We start from the raw sequence: 12,970 nt of genomic DNA on the forward strand, positions 1-12,970 counted from the left end.
GCATAGAGGGACGGGGTCCTCGACCTGGCCCCCGAGGCGCCTCGCCGCCCCTTCTCGTTTCCCGGGGTCCGCCGGATCGTGGGCTGTCAGCGCCTGTGCCGGGATGTGAAAGCGCTCGGCAGCCGCAGCACACCAGTGAGGCCGAACAGCTGCCTGACTCCTATCAGGGGGCCTGCCGCAAAGCGGCGCCGGTCGTAAAGCCGTCCCACGGCGGCTCTTCACGACGGCGAGATCCCGCTCTCCGGCAGGTAGGGGCGGTGGGCGGGGCCTCGTGCTCCCAGGTCCTCCAGTATCCCTAGAGCCTGCGCAGCGTCACGGCCTCTCTCTTCCGGTCGCGGGTTGCCGTAGTGTGGAGGGCAGTAGGAAGAGGCAGCAGCGGCGGCAGCAGCAGCAGCAGGTGAGGCTGCAGCTGTGGCAGCTCGGCCAGACCCCGTTGCTCCTCGGGGCGGCGGAGCGACCGCTCTCTCCTCTGCGTCTGGGACCGGGAGAGGATGGGACGCCCCAGGCCAAAAGCCTGGGGTGACATTGAGCACTAGCGGGCCTGCGGGAACCAGGCCTCTGGGCGGCGGCGCGGCCTGCACACCGGTTCTTGGGCCGAATATGACCTTCAGGCTCTGGCCCAGGGGCGCGGCGAGGCGGAGGTGGATGGGGCGCCCATGCCGGGGCTCGGCGCTGACCGCTGCCGCCGCTTGTCATCCTAGTGACCTTGGGCCGGAAGAGGCCTGTCAGGTCCTCTCAGGCTTTGTTCGTCCTTTTTTCTCCAGGGTGGGGCGCAGGAGCCAGGGAGCGGAGTGAAGGTGGCTGGGGCCGAAAAGTAGTAAAACTGAATTTGGAGCTCAGAAATCTGGGTTCGAGTTCCCCCCTACTCTCTGCGGAATTGCACTGAGTGACCTTGGACAAGACACTGTTCCTCTTTGGGCCTTGGTTTTCTTACTTGTCAGACGAGAAAAGCTAGGTTGGCAGGATAGAGGGTCGCTACTGATATTTCACAGTAATGCTGTATGCTAGGATCAGAAAAGAAAATTATGTCACACCTATATGCCCCTATTTATTCCCTTCCCCATTTGGGTGGGGGGAAACTATAGATTCATAGATAATGCACATGTTTTATAAGAGGAGACATATGCCATATATGTGCATATGCACAAAGGAGACCATAATGTATTTAAGGGGAGACTTGTCGTGTATATATGTGTATATGGGAGACCAGTACTTATAGTCATTCTCGGTCACCGAGAGACTACCACTAACTTCTATAATGCATATATTATGTAAAGAGAGACATGTAATATGTATATTTAGATTGGAAAATATAAAAGGGAAGACAGTTTTGTATAGGTGTATATGTATTGGAGACTACATATATTTTAAAAGAAGAGAGTGTTTTATGTGTATATATGGGAGACTATAATACTTATATAATCTATATTATAAAAGGGGAGATGTTTTACATGTGTATATATGTATATGGGAGGCTAAAATGCTTATGTAATATATAAGAGGAGACATATATGTATGTATGTATGTGGAAGACTATAATACTTATTTATGTAATACTCCTTATCTTTAGGAAAAGCTGTTTACAATCTTTAACTGCCCTAAGCTGATTATTTCTTCATCTGACCCCTTTCCCCAAATTTGTGGCTGTCTCCTTCCCTTCCCACCATCTTTAAACCTCCCTCTCCTTTGGGCATCTTGGCTCTAGATAGAGAGTGAGGACTGCCTGGGGTTGGTGGTAGTAAAGAAAGAAGAAAGGACTCTGTTAATTCATTTAAATAGAAACTTTTCTAAATTCAATCTTACTCCTAAGATTACCTCTTTTGGGGGGTGGGATTTATAACCTGTAAGACAAAAGGAGGATGGGGGTCTGATTTTGTAGTAGGTAGATTGAGCCTACAGAAATAGCCTTTTGTTAGTTGTCTAGTAAAATTGGAAGAGCTGAGTCCATACTGACTATGCTCTTAGATGTGACCTTGGGCAAATCACTTCATCAGATCTGGGCTTCATTTCAGTTTTGCTGATCTGTAAAATGAAGAAGTCTTATTAGGTATATTTAAGGGCTTTTAAAGGACTTTGTAATCCTAGACTTTTAGCTTGTTTTAACCAGTATATCACATTTGCCTTATTTAATAATTTAGAGATAATGATATGATTTATAGCTTGAAGGGTAACTTAGGAGGTCATCTAGCCCAACCCTTCATTTTACAGATGTGGAAATTGCAACCCAGCCCAGGAAGGGCAAAATTACTTGCCCAAAGTCATATCCATGTGAAGGAGCAAACCTAGCTAGGCCATTGTGTTCAGTTGTTTCAGTCCTGTTGGACTCTTTGTGCCCATTTGGAGTTTTCTTGACACAAATATTTGTTTTTTCCTTCTCTAGCTCCTTTTAACAGATGAGGAAACAAGCAGATATGATTAAGTGACTTTCTTAGAGTCAAAGAACTAGGAAGTGTTTGGGTCAAGATTTGAACTTAGGTCTTCCTAACTCCAGATATAGCACTGTATCCACTGTGCCATCTAGATACCTAATTTAAATCTCTTGACCACTAAATTCAGATCTACTACCTTAGGCTGTCTCAAAGGAAGTACTCTTCAACTGTTTGAGGTTATTTTGACACTTTCTCAATCAAGAATAAGCCTACCATAGCCTTTTTGTTACTACCTTAAGCTTTTTTTATGCTTCCTTACATTTAGAGACCTAACTTCCCAAAATATTTATTTTGATACTCCTTTGATTTGTTATAAACACAAAATAGAGTTTAACCACAATTAAGTCACACCATGGTTAAAATTTTGTCTTAGTTGAGAAATTGTGTAATTGACTTTATCCATCATTATTTATTTATAAATTTTTTTCTAGAAATTTATTTAATTGAAGTTATTTTTCCATGGTTCCATGATTCATATTCTTGCCTTTCCCTCCTCCCTTCCTTAGCCAATGAGCAATTCAACTGGGTTTTACATGTATCATTGATCAAATCCTATTTCCATATAATTAATATTTGCAATAGAATGATCACTTAGAGTCTACTTCCCTAATCATATCCCCATCGAACTATGTATTGAGCCACCATTATTGATGGAAGAAACAATTGTACCATCTCCCAAAATATCTGAAGAAAAAGTAGTGTTATTTTTTTATAGGCAAATGTTTCAAATGAACCTGAAACAGGAATTTTGTTTTATTTTCTAACAGAATGTTGGCTACCAGGGTCTTTGGCCTGATTGGCAGGCGTGCTATTTCAACCTCTGCATGTGTTCGATCCCATGGTAGGTACTTTTTTCCTTCCCCCCCTCCCCCTCCAAGTATTTGCATAAATTTCAGGGAAATGTTGTCAGGTAACAATTGGTACAGAGTGTGAATTCCAGCATATACTGCCTTATTTTCACTGGTTCTTGCCCTCCATCTGTCCCTAGTCCTGTGCTCCTTAGATCAGATGGGCCTCCACAAAAAAGCCTTTCCTTGGGAATGCTTAGATTTTTCTGAAATCAATGAAAAATCCTTTGTTCATATTGGACTAAGGGCCTTGTATCAGAGACACAAAAATTTAAATGTTCTTGCTCCCAAAAAGTGTGCCATATTGAAGTAGACATGTATGCTTAATAGCCATTACAAAATATATGCCAAGTAATCTTGAGTATTGGCACTAATAGCTGGGGGAATCAGAAAAAAGGGTTCAAGTCAGAGGTGGCATTTGAGCTGAATTCACAAGGAAAGAAGGAATTTTGAGTTGTAGGTAAGGAGGAAGTTCATCTGAAGTTTGCTACATGAGATGTATTTTTATATATGGAACAGAAAGGAGTCTAGTTTTGTTGGGTTGAAGAGTGAATGAAGGGAAATTGTGCATAATGCAGCTAGGAAGGTGGTAGATTAGACCCAGCTTATTAAAGCTACTTTTGCTTTTAATTTTTAATTTATTACAGAGAAGAGATTTTATTTTTTTAAATACTTTTTTTACTAGTTCTGAATTCTCTCCCACCCAATGAGAAAGCAATAAAAGCAAAGTCTATTATAGAAAAGTACAGTCATGCAAAACTTCTGTATTAACCATGTTTTCCTTGGCTGCTGCACCTACCAGTTCTCTAGCTGGAGGTGGATAATACGATTTAGCATGAATCCTTTGCAATTAGGATGAGTCCATTGTGTTGATCAGAGTTACTAAGTTTTTCAAAGTTGGTTATCTTTAGAATATGTTTGTTACTGTGTAGATTGTTCTTCTGGTTCTGTTCACTTTGCATCAGTTCATACAGGTTTTCCCAGATTTTTCTGAAACATCCTATTTATATGAGAGATTTTAGCTATCAGATAGGAACTTGTCTTTGATCCTAGAGGTAACAACAGAAAATAAACAGTGGAGTTTATTTACCAGTAAGTAAAATAAGCAGTTAGGGAATAAATATTAAGGTAGACCTATCTTGTCCCATCTTTAAGGCCATTAACATCTTAGAATACAGATTTTCAGTTCTAAGGCAGAAGAGTGGTAAGGTCTAGGCAATTGGAATTAAGTGACTTGCCCAGCGTCACACATTTAAGAAGTGTTCAAGGTCAGATTTGAACCCAGGACATCCCATCTCCAAGCATGGCTCTATCACTGAGCCACCAAGCTGTCTCTATAAACACCTTTAAGGCACTACCACCCATAAAGATGCTTTACAGGAAGGCTTCTATTAAAATAGAGGATCTTTGACCTTAAAACTGGAAAGTGACATTGGGAATCATTTAGTCCTCTAGGCCTGCCAACTACTTGAGCTAAGGATTTACAAGTGTAAAGAAATATGTAACTTAATTGAATGTAAATTATAAAAATGTAAATTTATAAAAGTTTTCTGGAGAGCCTCTGCTATAAGTTCGGGTCCATGATCTAGTCCAAGCCTCCCTTTTTCCAAAGGCAAAGAAAATGAAAATAATTTGCCAAAAGTCCCGTGGATAATTAGCAACTGCACAATTTGAACTCAGGTTTTCTAACTCCCTATTTGTCAAAATAAGGGACAGGGAGGCAGAGGAAGGTGAGGGAAGGAAAGTCATCAAGAGATAGAACATTATTCCCGAAAGGAAGATAGAACAATAGCAGAAAAAGCATACTATATTTAAAAATTTTGCCTCAGGCCAGTTGTATCCTAATAGATTTGTCATTATGAGGGTCTGGATGAGTCAGAGAGGAAGGACTCTTTTTCCTTACTTAAACTTAAATCATAAACTACATTGTAGTTTTCTAAAAGAAATGATAAATGAGATTGATAAGCAAAAGGTCATTGATTTTAGGAGAATGAGAGTAAGCACAATTGGAAAAAATCTGTTATCCTGATGTTAAAAAGGATGGAGAATAAAGTCTTCCCCCCTGTAGGTCAGTGAACTTGATTCACTTTCTGTTGATTATAGAATATTATTAATGGGATGGGGGGGAGCATTTAAAAAAGGCAATCAGTGATCAATCATCAAACATTTACTAGGCCCTTAATATGTTCCAGGCAATATACTAAATGTTGACAATACAGAGAAAGGCAGAAATAATTCCTACCCTCAGAAGAGTTTACATTCAGATGGGCAAGACAGCAGGTAAATAAATATGTACAAGATACATTCAGTTAGGTGGAAGGCAACCTTAGAGAGGAAGTCTCTGGTAGTTGGGAAAAACCAGTATAATTTCAGTAGGAATAGATGTCAATGTTTTTTTCAGGTTTTGACTAAGTTACTAAAGTGGCAGATACACACACACACACACACACACACATATGTTTACCTCAATACACGCGTATATATACCCTTATAGTTTATCTAGATTTTTAGCAAAACTTTTGATAAAGTCTGTCATCTTTTTTTTTTTTATAAGATGGAGGATTGATGTCACTTAGGAGGTCTTTGGCAGACTGCCTCCAGAATCTTTATCCCTTTGCTATTTTACATTTATACCAGTGCTAGGACATTAGCCTGGAAAAAGAGGAGTCCTGGGAGAGACATGGTGGATGTCATCAAGTATCTAAAAGATTGTTATAGGAAAGAAGGGTTAGACTTCTTGTGTTCCTTCTCAGGGAGCAGAATAAGAGTGTGACAAGTTGAAATTGTAGAGGGAGATTTAGTTTTGATGTTATGAAGATTTTCTTCATAGCAATTTGATCTAACATTAGAATGACTGGGCTACCTTTGGGAGTAGTGGGTTCCTTCTTATTTGAGCCTTATAAGCTAAAGCTAGATGTCTGTTTGACAGGGAGAGAGTTCTTTCTTGGATATAGGCTGGATTAGATGACTTCTGTGGCCCTCTCCAACTTTCAGTATTATTTTGGTGTCCTTTGTCATATCACTTAAGATCATGTATGTAGAGCATCTAATCTAATTTCCTCATGCTACAGATGAGACAACTGAGACCCAGAAAGCTTTTGGGACAGACAGGAGAAAGTAGCAAAGTAGCATTTGAATCATTCCTGATTGTAAATTTGGTACTATTTTTGTTACCTGCTTTACTAACTTAAAAGGTCAAAGAATTAGAATTCAACTCCACTGTAGGTCAGAAAGGCTTTCATGAGTTAGTCTGCAAACTGAACAATAGTTTATGATGAGTTCATACAATCAACTTGCAAATGTACTTTTGGAACACAACTGTCTTGTCACTTAAGGACTGTCTTAAAATAGCCAAAGGGATGTGGGAAAGACTTGAGATATCTTTTTCTTTTCTCTTTATTGGTATTAGTTTTATTCCAGCATGTCTGAAGTTTTTTAGCTATATTTCATTTCCTTATTTTTTCTGTATTTCCTTCCTTTTAATAATAAGCAGGTGTTGTGAAGACTGAAGATTATAGTCTTCCAAGTTATGTTGATCGTCGTGACTATCCCCTGCCGGATGTGGCCCATGTCAGAAACCTTTCTTCCAGCCAGAAGGCCTTAAAAGAGAAGGAAAAGAAAGCATGGAATGACCTGTCCAATGAAGAAAAAATTGAGTGTAGGTATTTATTAAGTCAATAAACATTTATTAAGCACTTACTTTGTAATAGACACTAAACACTGGGAATACAATTGCAAGAGACAGTTAGACAGTTTTTGTCCTCAAGGAGCTTCTAATCTAATGGAGAAGACAACAAATAATTATGTACAAACAAGCTATAGACAAATAGGAAATAATCAGAAGGAAGGCACTAGAATTAAGAAGAATAGGGAAAAGCTTCCTGTAGAAAGTTAGAGATTTAAGCTGGGACTTGATAGAATCAAAAGGCAGTGATAAAGAGGGAGATAAAGATAAAGAGGGAGAGCATTCCAGATATAGGAGATTTAGCCAGAGAAAAGGTAGGAATGGTGTGTGTGTGTGTGTGTGTGTGTGTGTGTGTGTGTGTGTGTGTGTGTGTGTGTGTGTGTGTGTGTAGTTCTTATGCTAAGCTAGGTTAAGAAAGACTTTAAGCACTATGGTCAATTCATTTTGGCCTTTGTTAACTTTTACCCTTTTAAATGAACTACTTTGAGATCTTCATACACTATTTCTGACATATCACCAGAATTGAAGGAGCTTCCTTGTTCATTAATGACCGTATAGATCCAAATAGATATCATCTACTTTAGGAAAGGTAGGAGAGGCAACCAGCTTAAAGAGAAAGATGGTTCCCATCATCCCTCCCTTATTCGAATCTTCCCACTGTTCTGGAAAGTTGGATAGTGTCTAGTTCTTACAAGGTGTGGATCAATTTTTTATGTTGTAGGTAACCAGAATGTGAGAAATCCCAACTTAAGTGGCACTTCATTTTAGAGTCCTCCAAAATATATCACTATTCTCTTCAATATGGATAGTTGAAAGTTGATTGTAAAGGAATGAGGGAGAAGTAGTTGAGGCAATCATGCTTTTTTTAAGTTCTTAAATCCTTGTAGTCTGGATGGATTAGCTTTAAGTAAAGCTCCTTCCAAAATCCTTTGGAGCTATTTTTTTAATATGGAAATTTACTACCCTTTTACTTTTTCTATAGTGTAGAACACAGTTTCATAGTTTAAGTGTATTAAGGAAATATAAATTATTTTAGCATATTTTCTAGTTTGATATGTTCTATAATGTTTTTTACTCAGAAAAAGGCCTACTCCCAATTTGTTACTATTTTCATAGACCTGAGAATGGATTACCTATTCCTGTCATACAAACAAAATTTTGAAAATAATTAGACTTTGAAGATCTGTTTGCTCATTGGGGTAGGAATTCCCTTCCTAAAGCTTGTCAAAACCCCTCTAAGACTTGGTAGAAAGTCGTTTGGAGTTGTCATTGCTAAAAAATTTACTCTGTGGGCAGCCTAGTCGTGAGCTGCTTAACTTAACCTGAGCTGGTCCTTAGCTTGATATGTTCTATCACAGTTTACTCTCTGTTGGCGTAACTTTTGAAAACTCAGTTTCACTTATCTGCTTCAAAACAACCTTATGGGATCAGTTATATGTGTAATATAAATGTTTGCTAGATGAAGAATCTGAAGCTTGAGTCACAAAACAGATGAATATTAGAGCTGTAACTCAGATTCAAATCTTAATCTGTGTAAAAGAGATTTGTGCATCTTTTAGTCATCTAGATGGAGCACTGGTCCCTTCTGGTTACAGGGATTCAGTTGCCTTGACTGTGTATTCTAACTCTGGGCTTGCTGTTGTTCATAGAAAGGAAAACTGAGAACAAGTAAGCACAATGGAAAAAAAAAACAAGTCTACATGGGTAGACTTATGGACCATATGAGCAATTTTGATTCTTCAGAAATTATAATGTCCAAGATGATGTTTAGAGTATAGCTTGAAACATTGGATATGTTTCACTGTTTCCAGAATCTAGCCCAGTTTATTATCTTATTTGATTCTGGGTCTAGTTGTAGAATTTAAAAATAAATACAATATTAGTCTAGATTCCTATTTTAAAAACAACAACTTTTCTTTCTCTTTTTAGTGTATCACATTAAATTCAACGAGACCTTTGCTAAAATGAATAAACCTACAAATGAATGGAAAACAATTTTAGGAGCTGCAATGTTCTTCATTGGCTTTAGTGCTATAATTGTCATGTGGGAGAAGCGTTTTGGTAAGTAATGAAATGAGATCTTTTCTTTGTTTCGAGCAGAGGTGTTGCACTCATTGCCTGAAATCTAATTGGGAAGTAAATGTACAATGTGTCATAGATAATGTTACTTTGTGGTTTCGAAGTCAGTATGTGACCAAAGGAGTCCTCTCTCAGTTTGGATCCTTGTGCTTTAAGAGCACTCTAAAAGATGGAAACTGATTCTTAACTGCATGAAGATCTGACTTAACTCACATATCTTTCAACAATATGCCTATATCCTTTGCAGTTTTCCACAGCACACATCTTTTTTCACATTGATTTTTCATAAACTATCATGGTAGGTAGACCAAGTGTTATGTCCATTTTATAGAGGAGAAAACTGTGCCTTAGCACCCACCCCATTATACTATGCTGCTGTTGCTAAAGAGGTTGTTTTGTCAATAGGGAGTCAGATATCTTAAATGACCTTTCATCCAGGATAGGATAAATACTCCTGAATTATAGTTGACCAAATACTTTAAGTATTTGCAAAGTGCTTTATATGAAATACTCACTATGCCTTAAAAGGTGGAATGCTTTGTTTCTTAAATAGCCTGATACTTTTATTGGACTATATTAGAACTATCATTAGGAAAAAATCCTTTCTACCTAGAATATGCACAGTGGACTGTGTGTTAAAAAAATTTACACAAAACATTTTACTTCTTTCACTACTGCCCTCAGAAAGCTCTTCAAAATTTCTTAATTGTATGTTTTGAAAAACAAAAGTCATAAATAAAAGGCATTCAAAGAATTCAGAGCTAGTTTTGTTATTTCATGGCTGGACCTGAGTTAATACAAGTTCAAGACAATTTCCAATTGGTATATATGATTTACTTTTCATCTAGATTATATCTTCACTAATTCAAAATCTGGAGAGAGTGGCTTTAAATTTTTTTTTAAACCCTTATTTTCTGTCTTAGGGTTTCAAGGCAAAAGAGTGGAAGGGCTAGACAATTGGGGTTAGGTCATTTGCCCAGAGTTACCCCGCCAGGAAGCTCTCATCTTTTGAGCCACTTAGTTACTCCTTTTTAACTTCTTTTTAAAAAAAAATTCTACAGCTCTCTCACTGCTAAATTCTTTATGGAAAAAGGAATCAAAGATTCCTGTTCCCCCACCCTGCCCAATATATGTCATTGTCTTTAGTGGGCAAAGCTAATATGGCATGATACTGAGAGAACTGACTTCATATTGCCTTGTGGAAATAATAATTTAAATTCATTATCAAAAAACTTTCTCAGACTCTATTTCTACTGTCAGAATGGAAAAATTAAGTCCGTTTTTTCTCTTGAAAATATTTTTAATTTACAGTTTATGGTCCTATTCCACATACCTTTTCTGAAGATTGGGTGGCCATGCAGACTCAGAGAATGCTGGACATGAAGGTTGGTCCCATCCAGGGGTTCTCTTCCAACTGGGACTATGACAAGAAAGAGTGGAAGAAATAGAAGAAATTGGGGATGGTGCCTGCTGTTTATTTGAACCTCTTACTTGTTCTTTCATGTATGTGCAACCCTCAGCATATTTACTGAAACATTCTATGTAAAACATTAAGAAAGAATAAACAACTGATTTAACTTGAAGATGTGGTGTGATCATTTGAAATAGCTGATCTCCATCTATTTAAACACCATGTATATATCTTTAGTAAATATAAAAATCAAATGCAAAAATTTTTTAAACTTGCTAAGTTAAGTAAGCAGTAAGCATTTACATAATTAAATATCAAATGGAAGTATTTTCACTATTGGACTTTCTCTAGTAACTTTTTTAAAAGAGTGTTTTAATCAGGAACCAAAGCTTCAAAAATAATTACATTGTGGGTGCATATCAAATTTATTAGAAGGTATCTCAATTTTTTATTATAAAGTAATATAAATGAAGTGATAGAACATAAACTGTCAGAGCTAGAAAGGTCCTTTGAAGTCATCCAGGCTACCTGCAAAAATAAATTAAGATACAGGCCCCAAAAGGAGAAGTGACTTGCTTTAAATCATATGATATATTAATGGTAGAGTCAGGTTTAGGATCTGTGGTTGGGTCCTAGTTTGATGCATGAACTTCGCTAGATCACCAGATTGACTCCTTTATAGTTAAATTATGGCAATTTTGCTCCAACCTCTTTGTGTAAGATTTGAATGAATATCAGCTCTACCCAATTGAATTCTCATCATCTTAGTCCAACAGTAGGCTTTTACATTTAAAAGTTTGGTGAAGGGTTTTGACAATATAGGTTAGTGTTTCTGTTGGGGGATGGTTGCTGTTTGAGGTGGGAACATGAAAAGCAAGTTGAAAGAAAATTCTTAATTCAGTACTCCTTTTAATGTAAGAGTCTCCAATCTTGATATTAGCTGGATGGGTATTTTTAAGTTATTTGTTGTGTTCATTTGTGGCAGTTTGTGACTCCACTTGGGGTTTTCTTTGCTAAGATACTGTAGTGGTTTGCCATTTCTTTCTCCAGTTCAATTAACATGAGAAAACTGAGGCATGCAGGGTAAAGTGATATATTTTTTTCCCAGGGTCACACAACTGGTACATATCTGAGGCAGGATTTAAATTCAGGTCTTTCTGACTCCAGGCATGGCACTCTGGGCTACCTAGCCTCCCCCAGTTTTTAAACTGGGAAACATGCCAATATTACTTTGTAAATTTATCATCCATAGCTTTAGCTTTTTAAATAAATGTCACCTCTTTTTTTAATTGTCAATCTAACAGTCCCCAATAAAAATTTTAATATTGAAAGAATAGGAAAGAATCAAATGAGAAATTGAACTTCCATTACATAGTATATTTAAGAGACTTATATGTTAAATTTTGTGATATATGGTTACACAGTTGCATTATGAATACCAATTTGAAACATTCTCCAACCATATTTCTTGATAGATATGATTGTCTTTGAAACAAGTCTTGTCAGAATTGTGGAAGTGGGGTTCCATTTTCCCCTTCAATCTTCTAGTACTTTTATAATGTACTTCAGAGACTGAGCAAGTTAATGGTATAGTGAAGAGACATGCAATGGGGAGTGCCCTAGATTTGAGATCAGAGAACATTATTGCTTTTCTTGAAATCACTTTCTCATCTATAAAATGAAGGGGGTTGTACTCTGACCTTTGAGGGTCTTTTCCAACTTAATATCACTAATATGATGAATGCCATGAAAGCAGTACTTACCCCTGGGATGGGTCAGAGGCATGGACTGGGAGGAGGAAAGAAATAATAGTGAAGAATGCAGATCCCTGAGGACACAGTTTGGTTTTCAACCTTAGACCTCAAGGATCCCTGCTCTTGTGTTCCCTCACACAAGGACTCTCAGTTCAATTTTGCTTTTGAGTGAACATCACCAGCTGACCCTGTCCCACAATATTCCTGGACAGTTCTTCCCCCAAGGATTTAGGGACAGCCCCCATCTATTTGGCAGTGACCTTATTAGCAAGGACCTAAGGGATTTACACCTCAACAGTGTAGCCATCCAATATGTGGATGGCATTCTTATCTGCAGCCCTTTTGAGTCCTCACATAGAGATAGTGTCAGGACTCTGAACTTCAGGGAGGGAGGAAATATGAAATCTCAGTAAAAAAGGCCTGGATTTCCCATCAGACAGTCTAATACCTAGGCCATGACCTAACCCTCACCTCCAGATCCCCAATATATGAAAGAAAGAAGGCTGTCCTATCTATCCTTGCCCTAGTGACCAAAGAACAACTTAGGATCTTCCTAGGTATGGCAGGCTTCTGCAGGATCTGGATCCCTAACTGGTATAATAAAGCCACTTATCTGAAGCAACTACAGGTTGATTCCTAGCCTCTGCAGTAGGTTACCAAATCAGCAGTCTGCCTTTGTACCTTAAAGGCCAAGCTCACATGTACCCCAGCATTAGCTTTACCCAACCTTGATAAACCTTTTTTTTTTTTTAAGAAAACCAGAA

The 12,970-nt window shown here is 38.1% G+C and overlaps 1 protein-coding gene across 4 annotated transcripts; it reads left to right on the forward strand.

Annotated features, from left to right (window-relative positions):
* Positions 1-227: 227 nt before the first annotated feature.
* LOC100018068 (cytochrome c oxidase subunit 4 isoform 1, mitochondrial) lies at positions 228-10,624 on the forward strand. 4 transcript variants are annotated; one of them, XM_007477256.2, is made up of 5 exons: positions 228-397; positions 3,197-3,270; positions 6,771-6,935; positions 8,892-9,023; positions 10,353-10,624. In XM_007477256.2, the coding sequence occupies exons 2-5, from the start codon at positions 3,198-3,200 to the stop codon at positions 10,487-10,489; spliced, it is 507 nt and encodes a 168-aa protein (XP_007477318.1). In that variant the 5' UTR covers positions 228-397; position 3,197; the 3' UTR covers positions 10,490-10,624. The 4 variants fall into 4 exon arrangements, with proteins under 4 accessions (XP_007477318.1, XP_001365717.1, XP_056666415.1 ...); XM_001365680.4 differs by having other exon boundaries at positions 232-397; positions 6,768-6,935; XM_056810437.1 differs by having other exon boundaries at positions 337-729.
* The last annotated feature ends 2,346 nt before the right edge of the window (positions 10,625-12,970 follow it).

This window comes from Monodelphis domestica, chromosome 1 (assembly GCF_027887165.1).
Source record: "Monodelphis domestica isolate mMonDom1 chromosome 1, mMonDom1.pri, whole genome shotgun sequence".
NCBI classification, from domain to species: Eukaryota; Metazoa; Chordata; class Mammalia; order Didelphimorphia; family Didelphidae; genus Monodelphis; species Monodelphis domestica.